The sequence below is a fragment of the Bufo bufo genome, chromosome 1, assembly GCF_905171765.1.
Source record: "Bufo bufo chromosome 1, aBufBuf1.1, whole genome shotgun sequence".
Lineage (NCBI taxonomy): Eukaryota > Metazoa > Chordata > Amphibia > Anura > Bufonidae > Bufo > Bufo bufo.
The window spans coordinates 63,809,855-63,823,106 of record NC_053389.1 but is presented as its reverse complement, the minus strand read 5'-3'; the positions used below and the strand labels follow the sequence as shown (position 1 = coordinate 63,823,106).

The window sequence follows — 13,252 nt, the reverse complement described above, 5'->3', positions numbered from 1 at the left end:
ACTTTACACCAGTTTGATAAATGACCCCACAAGTTTACTATTTTAGACTTTTTGTTATTTTTGAATTTTGGTTATCTTTATCTACTTTTAGGACTTGTGTGAAAATCTGAGGTCGTTTTAGGTCAAATTTATGCAGAAATACAGAAAGCACTACTGTTTATCTATGTTTATAGTATATTCTATGCAGAGACACATGAAACAAGTTATATAGTTACATTGAGTTAGGAGTAGAGATGGCCAGTTCGCAGTGTTCACCAGCGAACACTGCGAACTGGCCATCACTGGTTAGGAGCCTAATGGGATTATCCAAGAAATTAAGAAGCACATTTATTAAGACCAGCGTTTTAGACACCCATCTTAATAAAGCCCTAAGCTGGTGATGGATCCGCTCAGGCCTCATCCAGCATCGCATCGCATCCAGCGCCAGTTCTAAATGTAAGACAGCTTCCTTGCTGTCATACATTTAGACCTTTTTCTACACCTGAAACAGGCACAGAAAATGGTAAATTAGACAGGCCTACTTCCCCACCCAGTTTTAGAACTGGTTTGATCAGGGCAAAGTCTCAGATAGCGGCACAACTAACCATTGCACCCCCATCTGCGCCTGAAATACGCCTAATTTAGGAGTATTTCAGCTTAGTAAATGATCCCGTAAGAACGTAAGAGCAGGAAATGTTTAAAAATTTAAATAGGCAGCCCGGCTCCAGTGGTCCCAAACAGTATTTGTATATTTTCCAGCAGCATTGATGTGCTGTACATTCACGTGACTGCTACAGTCAGTCAATGGCCTCAATGGACTTGTGCCATACTTTCTTTTTTTTTTTTTTTTGATCAGGTAATTTTTATTAAGCATGTTTTTTTTAAAACAAAGAAAACAAAAGAAAAAGAAAGCATAACAGTTGTGAAAAACACAACAATCAATCAAAACATACAATCCCTCAAAAAACCCTCTATCCGTCTTTTATCCCCCCAAACCCACCCGCTTCCCTCCCTTCCCGCTGGTCTGTAACAAAAAGAATAATCCTTAGTCCGTGCCTTCTAAGAGTTCTTTAATGAAGTTCAGTTCCAGTTCCTTGGCTCTGTGTAGTTCTTCGCTCAGTTCCTCTGCTTTCCTAGGTGTCACACACACCTGGACTCTTACATCACTCCTACTTCCTGAGCCCTTACTAGCCTCTGAGCAGTAATACACTGAGTATCTCCCACATTATCATACTCATCATACTCCCACATTACTAATACTATCTCCATTAAGGCCAGGCTCCTACCGGTGCTTACCATCATTTTGCACCCCATTCTGTGCCATACATTCTAGTGTGGTCCCCAGTCGGTAGCATACACAATTAACCAGCACTTTTATATGGGACTCAAGATGCCATGTGATTGCCTTAAAGGGGTTGGATGAGTCACAAATATTGATGATCTATCCTCAGGATAGGTCCTGCATATCAGACCAGTGGAGGTCCAACACTTGGCATCCCCGCCGATCAGCTCTTTCGGGTAGCCATGGCGCTGGGTGGGAGCTGTACAGTGTACGGAGTGGAAGCAGAAGGCTCTGTACACTGTGCAATTTTCAGTGCCAGCCTACTGTAGCTCAGCTCCTACTCCCTTAAATGGGAGTTAAGCAGCAATACCCCGGCATAGCCACTACATGTGTATGGAGCCATCTTTTTCCAGCTCTGTATACTGTATAGTTTCTGGCTTCTGGGGATTGAAGGATGCCAGGTGTGATACCCCCACTGATCTGATATTCATGACCTGTTCTGAGGAATGGACATCAATATATTGTAGGCCCCTTTAACTGTTTTGAAGGGGTTTTGTCATCTCAGACAATGGGGGCATATCGCTAGGATATGCCCCCATTGTCTGATAGGTGCGGGTGCAACCTCTGGGGCCCGCACCTACAATGAGAACGGAGTGGGGAAATTAACGGAGGGCGCACTGCGCATGCGCAGCCGCCCTCCATTCATTTCTATAGGGCCGCCGAAAATAGTCGAGCGCTGGCTCGGCTATTTCCGTCTGTCCCATAGAAATGAATGGGAGCATGGGCCGCGCTTGCGCGGTGCGCTCTTATTCACTTCTATGGGAGCAGCGCTTGGTGGCGGACGGACCCCGGGGTCCTCCAGCCACAGCTCTCCCAGCTCCATTCTCATGTAGGTGCTGGTCCCAGAGGTGGGACCCGCACGTATCAGACAATGGGGGCACATCCTAGCGATATGCCCCCATTGTATGTGATGGGAATACCCCTTTAGGGAAGTAATGGCACTTAAACTGTACATGAATTGCCTTATATGTTGTCTGTTTACTATGCTGTGTTGTTTAGGTTGAGTTATGTTGTGGAATGGATCTGTCCTGTCAATCTGCGTTTAAGGGCTTGTCAGGACGAGAAGGTAGCGGAAGCTTCTGCAGACCTTTCTCGCCCCTTGAAGCCCATGCTTGAAGGCTAATTAAGACCCCCTCCTGGATGTAGGAAATAGGAAAATTAGAGAAAACGTTGCCACCACATATAGCTGCTGATGTTTGAGGGTATACTGGAACCAGAGCATACAGTAAGCGGAGCACTCAGGAAGCGGAGCATAGCACGCAGCCACCCCTAACTAGGCCTGCCAGCTACTTACTAAGGTCTTGGAACAGGGAAGTTACCACTGTCATAGACCGATGATTTACTGATGACTGTAAGTGCAACTTGGACCCCTGCTCCGGTGTTCACTTCCCATCCTCAACCTATCTGGGACACGCTATTAAGATCAGGGGGCTGCACATTTCTAAATTTCCACCACCTCATCCCAGGGAGCAGTAATGTGCAGAGCCTTCATTTTATCTTGATGTGGCAATGCCCTGAGATTCGAACAGATCTGACCACCATGAAAGGTGCATTTCCAACTTAACAACTCTGCCACACCACCACCCCCCTCCAGGTCCTGCTCACCACACTAGTGTCACCACTGAGGCCAGTGACTGGCTGCAGCTGTCATATGGATTTAGGGCTTCCAGAAAATAAAGACCAGAGAGGAACAACGGGAGCAGCAGCACTGGCGGCGCATGGTATTTAATTGATGAATAATAGTGCTTTTTTTGTATTCTAGTGTTTCCTGCTCTTTGCTTAAATTCTTACAGGGGTCGTCCACTCCTTTTCAAGCAATGGCCTATCCTCAGGATAGACCATACCTATGTGATTGGCTGGGGTCCGACACTCTGCATCCACACAGATCTGCGGTTCTGCAGTATCTCTGATGCTGGGAGAAGATACGGTATTGATGGAACTACACAGCTCTATCCATTGTGGCTAATAGAGCACTGCTGAAGTAGCGCTGTAGTCACCAACTCTGTCCAAGGCACAATGGATGGAGCTGTGTAGTTCCAGTGCCTATTTCTCAACAGCTGATGGGCGGGGCGGGGGGTGTAAGACCACCACCAGTCATAAATTGATGATCTATCCTGAGGATAGGCCATCACAGAAAAAGGGGTGGACAACCCCTTTAAACTCTCGGAAAACGTCCTGAATGCAACTGACCTGCAATACCAGACACAGTCCTGTTTCGAGAAAAAATATATATATTTTTTTTAATCTGCAGATTTCGGGTGGGTTCGCATTGGCTTTATGGAATACCGTTATAGGTTCCATTATAACAGATTTAGAGTTTTAGGACGGAATGCAAAACCGGAAGCCTTTTAGAGGCATGTCCTGTCAACAGGACTATTTTTTCCGTCATGCATAACGGAACTAAACTGAACCATTATGTGTCCCCATAGACATGTTTGAGGACGGAGCAAATTGGAATACACTCTTAAAGGTTTCCATTTTGCATTCCATCATAAAATTCTGTTATATTCCTTTGCAACTCTGTTTTAACAAAACCTAGAACGGAATTCCATAACGCCAATGTGAACCCGCCCTTAGCCAGAACACGGACATAATGAGCATTACCATTATGTGACATCGTTTTCTACATTATGCTTGTAACTTCTCGCAACCGGAATACCCCTTTAAGTTCTGAACATGTCTCCTGCTCACGGACATAATGAGCATTACCATTATGTGACATCGTTTTCTACATTATGCTTGTAACTTCTCGCAACCGGAATACCCCTTTAAGTTCTGAACATGTCTCCTGCTAAAATACATGATAAAGACGGAACCGTTCCAAATCCTGCTACGGGACTCAATGAGTGCATTACCCTCCATATATAATCAAGTTACAATGTACTATGTAGCATATTTGCACCATATTTTCAGTAGAAGACATTTCCTACTTGTTTCTGCCGTCTCGTACTCGCTGTCTCTCAGAAGCTCGAAGATGTCCACCTCCAGTTTGGATTTTCCTTGCCTCTCTGGGGTCCGGTTTATTCTGTCCTTGGCTAGTGTGATTGAAAGTCGTTCTCCCCTACTGCATTCCATTGGGTCATCTAAAACTGCAGCTGGTGAGAGAATGAGATTACCTTCAGAAAAAAAAAAATAGAACATCCCCCGAGAAAATGTGACAATAGATTTTTTTTTTTATTCAATTCTTTGTGCGTTGCGTCCTTTTCTGAGATTTAACGTTTTGTGTTAGTCTTATCAGGCAAGATATTATTCCGAAATCAGTAGGGTGCACGGTAATTATGAATATTCAAAGCGCTTAGACCTTCTGCATTCTACAGCATGTTATCACCGCACCTTTTAGATATTTGTACAACTGGATAAAGAGTGAAGTGGGAGAGGTTGACCCTCGTGTAATTAGTTATTATATAGGTGTCCATGCAGCAGAAATGATTGACATGACCGAGAGTCAAAAACATGAAAAGAGGTTTATCACTAAAACTAAGCGTTCACTCCTGTGCTCAGCTCCTTATTTCGGGTTTATAATAGCAAATTAGCAATAATACATTCATTGTGTGAAAGTAATGTGCCCCCTTCAAATGCTTCTGATGTCCATAACATTAAAGCAAGGTCCCCTGAAAGACATCTGCTTTGCTCACTAAAGGCTTTCTGTCTATTCCCAGTTGCCTCCATATCTCTCTCATCAGATTCTTTGCCTGAGCCTCACATCAAACATTCCAGCTCCGTCAGTTTAGCTTCTGTGAGATTCAGTGGTAAGAGATCATTTGCAAAAATAACTCTGCTTGCCTCTCCTTCCTCACTACAGCGCCGTGCGTAGCGCCGCTCCTCAGAGACACAAATACATCCGCACTATGTAATCACAACTTCCATACGTCAATGTGCATGTCGTGGAGTTGTTACTAGTAGGACAACTAAGGGAAGCCTAATGTGCACTTTCAGGTCACTTTATAGAATAGGCTGCCATGGGTGCAGGGGCGGACTGGCCATAGACCCTACAGGGAAATTTCCTGGTGGGCAGATGCCTAGTGGACCAACTAAGCCCTACTAATGCTCGGAGCATCAGGTACTTATATTCCTGGCCGGTGGCCACAGGTGCCCTCCTGAATTCAACTCTATTACTGTCATTACTCAGGACTGTGATACAGTTGGATACTGCAGCAGTAGTATTTTGTGCGGCACTGGGGTATTTGGTTTTGGTGAGAAAGTATTTTGTGCTGCCCTGTGTTATTTGGTTCTGCTGGGGCAGTATTTTGTGCTGCCCTGTGTTATTTGGTTCTGCTGGGGCAGTATTTTGTGCGGCACTGTGCTACTTGGGTCTGTTGAGGCAGTATTTTGTGCTGCCCTGTGTTATTTGGTTCTGCTGGGACATTTATTTGGCTGCACTACGGTATTGCAGGCCCTGCCTACTTCTCTTGTCCCTGCCTACTTGTATTGCCCCGCCTTCTGTCAATTTGAACAGTTAATAAAGCCCTATAGCTGTCGGTGCTTTTGCCGAAGTAGAGGTACCGGCCTCTTCATAACTTCGGTGCATCCAGCGCCAGTTCTAAATATAAGATAGCTTCCGAGCTGTCTTACATTTAGACCTTTTTCTATGTCTGAAACAGGTGTAGAAAATGGTAAATGAGATGGACCTGCCGGCCCAACCCCTTGCCCGCCCATGCCATGCCCACTTATTTAGACCGGGCGTGAGTGGGGCAAAGTCACAAATTGCGGCGCAACTAAATGTGGCGCAACTAGCTTAGAGGGGTTCTGCACTTTCATTTAACTGATGATCTATCCTCTGGATAGATCATCAGCTTCTGATCGGAAGGGCTCCGACACTCGGGACCCCCGCCGATCAGCTGTTTGAGAAGGCAGCGGCGCTCCAGCAGTGCCGCGGCCTTCTCACTGTTTACCGCCGGCCCACTGACGTCACGACTAGTATCAACTAGCGTGGGCGCGGCTAAGCTCCATTCAAGTGAACAGATCTTAGCCCCGCCCACGCTAGTTGATACTACTCGTGACGTCAGTGGGCTGGCGGTAAACATTGAGAAGACAAACAGCCCCGCCGATCAGATGCTGATGATTTATCCAGAGGATAGATCATCAGTTAAATGAAAGTGCAGAACCCCTTTAATAAATGACCCCCTGGTAATTTCCCTACACTGCTCTGCTCTCTGGCTGACTCCCTATATGGATGATGGTAAAGCTATGCTATGAAGAGCACACATTATAAGCGGGAGACATTAGTTCTACTAGGGCCACTAAAAAGGGGTATTTTTATGTACTTGCACACATAATAAGGTGGTATAGTTTATACTGGCACATTATAAGGGGGGATTTTTGTACTGGCACACATTATAAGGGGAATTATTACGACTTGGGGCATTATGGTGGGCTTTATAACTACTAGTGGACTATGAGGAACATGATTACTAGTATGAGCATTATGATGGCATTACATGTTATCAAATAAATAGCATGTTTTGTGTTAAAATTAAAGGGACTCCATCAGGAAATTCACTGATAAACCAGGCACAATGCCTTGCGGGGCAAGCTCATCTGAATGTAATGATACCTTTTACTTAGCGATCCATTGCTTAATTGTGGAGAAAAAGTACTTTTAGTCCATATGCGAATGAGCAGTTCAGTGCACCGAGGGGGGGCCCAAGCCACTCTATGCCCCTCCCTCTCCTTCTTGATGAACAGGATCAGGTTCTCACATAGCCATCTAACCTTGGCCTATCAGTCAAGAAGGACTTTATCTGAAGTCCCCTCCCATATTAGTAGCAGGTCAAATATAAAAGGACCATGCAACTTGTTATGGGAGAAGAAAGGATTTCTGCCGTGGTACTGAAAAATTCTGTTATGCAATTTATTCCAGCAGAGGACATCATGGTTGGCAATGGTTGGCAGGAACAGGGCTAGCCACCCTGTTCCTCCCATCTTGGTGGGAGTGGAGTGATCCTGCTTCCTGCCAGGAGGGGAAGTTCCTGTCTAGCTAGGCAGAGTGAGAAGGGAGAGGTGAATTCCTGTTCAGATACATGGAGAGCGACAAAGCACACGTCAGAGCTCTCACTCCCAGGAACTGTATCTAACTCAGGAACCAGATATTCTTCTTCTGTGAGAACAACTCAACCCTGCCTCAAGAAACCACTTGAGTGACAGCAAAGTGATCAGCAAAAGAAGACAATTACTCTTACCGGTAATCTGATTTCCCGTAGCCTCCACAACGGCACTGATAGGAGCTTGATCCCGCCTCCCAGGGTCCGGGACAGGAAACAACAGCGGAAGCCCAAATGTAAAGACACCTCCTCCTACCTACTCCAGTTAATAACAGAGAACTGAAGATATTTCATAAACATAACATCATATGAATACAATCTGTGACTTAGAACAAACAAATAAATATATATATATATATACCTGTGTGTGTGTGTGTGTATATATATATATATATATATACACACACACACAGGTATATATATATATATTTATTTGTTTGTTCTAAGTCAAAGATTGTATTCATATGATGTTATGTTTATGAAATATCTTCAGTTCTCTGTTATTAACTGGAGTAGGTAGGAGGAGGTGTCTTTACATTTGGGCTTCCGCTGTTGTTTCCTGTCCCTGGGAGGCGGGATCAAGCTCCCATCAGTGCCGTTGTGGAGGCTATGGGAAATCAAATTACCGGTAAGAGTAATTGTTATCTTTCCCTAACGCCTCCACACCGGCACTGATAGGAGATTTTCAGAGTGGAATTTTTCTAGGGGGGGACCACAGCCGAAAGGACTTAATGTCCAAATGCCAGATCCTGGCTAGCCATAACATCAAGTTTATAATGCCTAAAGAAGGTCATGGGGTTAGACCATGTGGCTGCCTTACATATCTGATCCACAGAGGCAGCCCCTCTTTCAGCCCAAGAGGTGGACAAAGCTCTCCTGGAATGGGCCTTCAACCCCAAGGGAGGAGAAACCTTTTTTTCTTTATAACAAATGATGATGGTCAGTTTTATCCACCGGGCTATTGAAGCTTTAGAGGCTCCTAGACCCTTATTTTTTCCTTGAAACTGGACAAGGAGATGGTCAGACTTTCTAAAAGATTCTGGGGCCCTTAAGGTACTCTAGAAGACATCTCCTCACGTCTAGATGGTGAAACATTTTTTCCTGATCTGAAGCTGGAGATGCACAAAAGGATGGCAACGCTATTTCCTGCTGACAGTGAAACTTAGAGAAAACCTTAGGCAGAAATGCTGGGGAGTGTCTAAGAATCACCATATCATCCATAACTGTGAGGTATGGTTGTTTACAGGAAAAGGCCTGGATCTCCCCCACCCTCCTGACCGTAGTTATAGCAATAAGAAAGGTGGTCTTCAGAGTCAACAATTTTAGGGATAATTCTGAATGAGGCTCAAAGGGCATAGACGTGAGACCAGAGACAATGTTTAGATCCCAAGGTGGAACATTCACAAAAAAAGGACGTAAACCTGCTTGTACCTTTAAGGAATCTACAGACCAGGGGATTTTCTGACATTTTGACATCCAGAAAGACACTAAGAGCAGAAACCTGAACGTTTAAGGTATTGGTTCTAAACCCCTTATTAAATCCTGATTGCAGGAACTCTAAAATCAAGCCTACATCTAAACTACTTTGAGGATCCCAACGGCTACCCGCAAATAACAAAAAAGCATTCCATGTCCGCAGATAAATCTTTGAAGTGATCTGCTTTCTACTATGTAGCAGGGTAGATATGACAGCCGCAAAAAAAAACTTCTTTTTTAACAAACCCCATTCAAATTCCAGGCCGCTAAATGTAGATGCTGAATGTTGCGATGGAGGGCAGGACCTGATGGAGGAGGTCAGGAATCTGAGGCAGAATCCAGGGTTCCCCTGCTGAGAGATTTTGAAGCAGGGGGAACCAAGACCTTTTTGGCCAATAAGGAGCAATCATTATAACCTGCTCCTCTTCTTCCCTTATCTTCATCAGAGTCCTTGAAATGGTGAAATGCGTAGAGAAGGAATTTGGGCCATGTTAAAGAGAGAGCATCTATTTGATTTAGATCCTCCTGGGGGCAGATGGAATAGACATTTTTTACCTTCTTGTTCTGTCTCGACGCAAACAGATCCAAGACCGCAGGACTCCACCTCTCTGAGATTTGTCTGAAGATTTCTTGATTCAAAGACCATTCCCCCTCTCTGAGAGTTTGTCTGCTGAGAAAATCCGCTAAAATATTTTCTTCTCCTTTTAAATGAACTGCCGAAATGGACTTTAGGTTCTCCTCTCCCCATTTGAATATCATTTTCGAGACAGCCGTCAAGGACTTGCTCCTGGTCCCCCCTTGACAATTTAGATATGCCACAGTTGCCGTATTGTCCGAAAGTACCTTGACATGGTGGTGTTGGACAGTTGGTTTCAAGCATAGGAAGGCTCGGAAAACTGCTGTCAACTTCCTCAAATTTGAGGATGCTAAAGACATCTGGAGACTCCATGTCCCCTGCACCATTTCTTGCAGAGCATGGGCTCCCCAACCCTTGCAGCATGCGTTGGTGGTCACTGTAACTTGGTCCTTTGGCCGCCACTGCACCCCTGTTTGTAGATGCTTCTCCACCGTCCACCAACTTAGTGATTTTTTTTACTTGGTGTGGAAATTTTCTTTTCTTTTCTAAGGAACTCTATGTCTTGTCCCAAGATGAAAGAAGGAAAGACTGCAGGATCCTGGTATGGGCCTGAGCCCAATTCACTGAGGATATTGTCGATGTTAAAAGCCCCAACAAGCGCATGAGCTCTCTTATCGATGCTGTCCTTTTGGAACAAATCACTCTTACCAGGGCTACTAGGTTGATTTGTTTTTCTTAGGGCAAAAAGGAAGATAGATGGTGGGTGTCCAGAAGTACCCTCAAAAATAACTTCTGCTGGCTTGGAATTAGACTTGACTTCTCCTAGTTGATGACCCACCCTAAAGAACCAAGGGTTTCTTTCACAATCCTGAGATGGTCGAGAAGACGTGAATAGGAATCTGCGGCGATCAGAAGGTCGTCCAGATAGGGGGCCACAATTATTCCTTTTAGATGAAAGTAACCTACTACATCTGCCATAATTTTTGTGAAAAGACGTGGCTCACTAGAGAGGTTGAAGGGCAAAGCCTGGTACTGGAAGTGACCGAGCTCTCCTTTTATGTAGACAGTGAACCTGAGATATTTTTGACTTTTGCTGTGGATAGTAACATGATAATAGGCATCCGCCAGATCGATTGTTACCATGCAATAGTCTTGAAAAAGGAGATTCACTGCAGATCTTATTGATTCCATTTAGAATTTTTTGTAAATGATAAAGTGATTTAGGTATTTTAGATTGAAGATCGTTCTGAACTTCCGACTTGTTTTAAAATAATAATTTAGAAATAAGGGAGAGTAAACCCCTTGACTCTGTTGGTCTAACGAAACCTTTACAATGACACTTTTTTCTAACAGGGAAGAGACTTCTGACTCTAGAGCCTCCTGTTTGAATAGATCTGAAAAAACCTTGTTTGTAAGGAATCTTACTGGCGGCAACAAACAGAACTCTATCTTGTGACCTGACCCGATTAGTTTTAAGACCCAGGGGAAGGCTCATATAGCATCCCAGGCTTGGCCAAACTTTGAAAGCCTGCCCTCTACCAGACTTCTGGCGTCATTGGGACTTCTTAGAAGAGGAATCAGGATTGAATAAAAATCCCCTCCCCCGGCCTCTAGAGGATTGCCATCTACATCTATCTTTTTTTGGGAACGAAAAAAATTTCTCTGCTGAAAAAAAACTGGATTCAGATGGAAACCCATTTTTCTTGTCTGAGGCTTTATCTAGAATATTATCCAATGCGGACCCAAAGAGTCTATCCCTCTCACAAGGAATAGCACAGAGGAGACTCTTTGAGCCTGCATCCCCCGACCAGGACCTTAACCATATGGCTCTACGGGTAGCATTTGATAGAGCTGTAGACCTGGCCGAGAGCCTCACCAAATCTGCTGAGGCGTCCGCCAAAAAATTAGAAGCCTCTTTTAAAGCCGAAAGAGAGGATATAATTTCTTCCTGGGGGGTACCGGCTGCTAAATGGTTTTCCACCTGGTTCATCTACACAGAAAGGGACCTAGCTGTGCAGGTGGCAGCAATAGCAGGTATAAACATGGCCGACCCTGCCTCCCAAGATTTTTTAAGGAGTCCTTCACATTTTTTGTCCATGTCTTCAAAGAGGAGGGAGGATTTTTTTGAAATTCTAGCTACCAGGGCATCAATCCTAGAGGTTTTTTTCCCATGTTTCACATTCTGAATCTGCAAACGGATATTTACGTTTGAAAGCTTTAGAAATAGCGGGTCTTTTTTTAGGGTCTTTCCACTCCCTAGATATAATGTCCCTTATATTATCATGAATAGGGAACACCCCTCTTTTCTTTTCCCGCAATCCCTGAAACATTTGGTCCTGGATTAATAAGGGTTCTTTAACATCTTCTAACTTCATAGTTGCCCATATAGTTTTTAACAGAAAATCTGTATCCTCAGGGGAACATAACGGACGACCGTCATCAGAGGAATCAGAGTCCCCAGAAAAAAGTTCTCCTTCATCAAAGTCAATTATGTCCGAGGACGGATCCACCGATTTTGAAGTAGACGGATGGGGAGAGGTGGATGCCATATGTTGGTCTATTGTAGAATTAACCTCATCCCTAATAAGGGTTCTAAGGTTTTCCATAAATTACGGCGACTCTTCCGCTACCACTTTTTCGGTGCAGAGTGGCTTTTTACTAGCAGGGGGAAGGCTCTTTCTGCACATAACACATTTCTTTGTTGTAGATTCACCACCCGTGGAGTTTGCAGGGCCAGCCTCTTTTATCTAGAGAGTATATACATTAGGTTAGAAAACTAGACCCAAAGGTAGTACCAACACCAGCACCCGTGTGGTGAATATGGGTCTTTAAATAAGAAAAAAAACATACATCAAACCCATAGCATACATGGAGGAGGTCTCTTACCATGCTGAGGGCCTTATTGGGATCAGCAGATCTGTGTGGGGTGTCAGCATCAGTGGAGGATATTCAGGCTATTCTCTAGAGCAGGCATCTCAAACTCGCGGCCCTCCAGCTGTTGCAAAACTACAACTCCCAGCATGCCCGGACAGCCTACAGGTATCAGCCTACAGCAGGGCATTGTGGGAGTTGTAGTTTTACAACAGCTGGAGGGCCGCGAGTTTGAGATGCCTGCTCTAGAGCAAACCGCATCTTCCTGGGATCGCAGAGCCATTTTTTAACTCTGCGTCCCACACTTCTACAGGCTCCGCCCCCACGCTGAACCTTGAGAGCACGCCGCACTTCCTCCTTGCCATGCCCCCCCGGCCGGCATGCGTGATGATATCAGCCGCTGCCGGAAGCGCGACCAGTACTGGCGGAGAAAGGGCAATGCAGTGTGCCTCAGTAATCCTCCTGCACACAGAGGATTCCTTTTGCAAAAACTAGGGCTAGGCATCGATCCCCTCTACCCAGAGGCAGGAACAGCCCAGGATGCCCAGCCCGGGACTAACACCGAGGGACAGAGAAGGAGAGCCCACGCTCCACCCGGAGCCTCTGTCTCCTGCTCAGCCCTCCAAAGAAGGGGAAGGATCCTAGGCTGAGGGCACCAATCTTCAGCCAGCACACTGGCAAGGCTTCCATACGTCCTGAGAGACAGGAATCAACAACTGGAGTAGGTAGGAGGAGGTGTCTTTTTATTTCGGCTTCCGCTGTTGTTTCCTGTCCCTGGGAGGCGGGATCAAACTCCCATCAGAGCCAGTGTGGAGGTGTTAGGGAAATACAGCTTTACAGACACTGCTGCAAGGTGAGGGACTACAGCTCAGACACCACCACCTACTGAAACCATCGCTATTAAAAATATTAAGCCTGTGTTACAGTGGACACCTAACTCCACAAGTGCTTGCTAGTGGAAACCTA

At 45.1% G+C, this 13,252-nt stretch overlaps 1 protein-coding gene across 2 annotated transcripts in view; it reads right to left on the bottom strand.

Annotated features, from left to right (window-relative positions):
• Nucleotides 1-13,252, bottom strand: part of GRIK4 (glutamate ionotropic receptor kainate type subunit 4) — a 308,075-nt gene that overhangs the window by 126,861 nt on the left and 167,962 nt on the right. The window contains exon 3 of one of the 2 annotated variants that reach the window (XM_040425209.1): nucleotides 4,252-4,416. The exons of the other annotated variant lie outside the window; for it this stretch is intronic. Within the exon in view, the coding sequence (XP_040281143.1) occupies nucleotides 4,252-4,416 (165 nt within the window). The remainder of the gene's footprint in view (nucleotides 1-4,251; nucleotides 4,417-13,252) is intronic. 2 annotated transcript variants of the gene reach the window in all.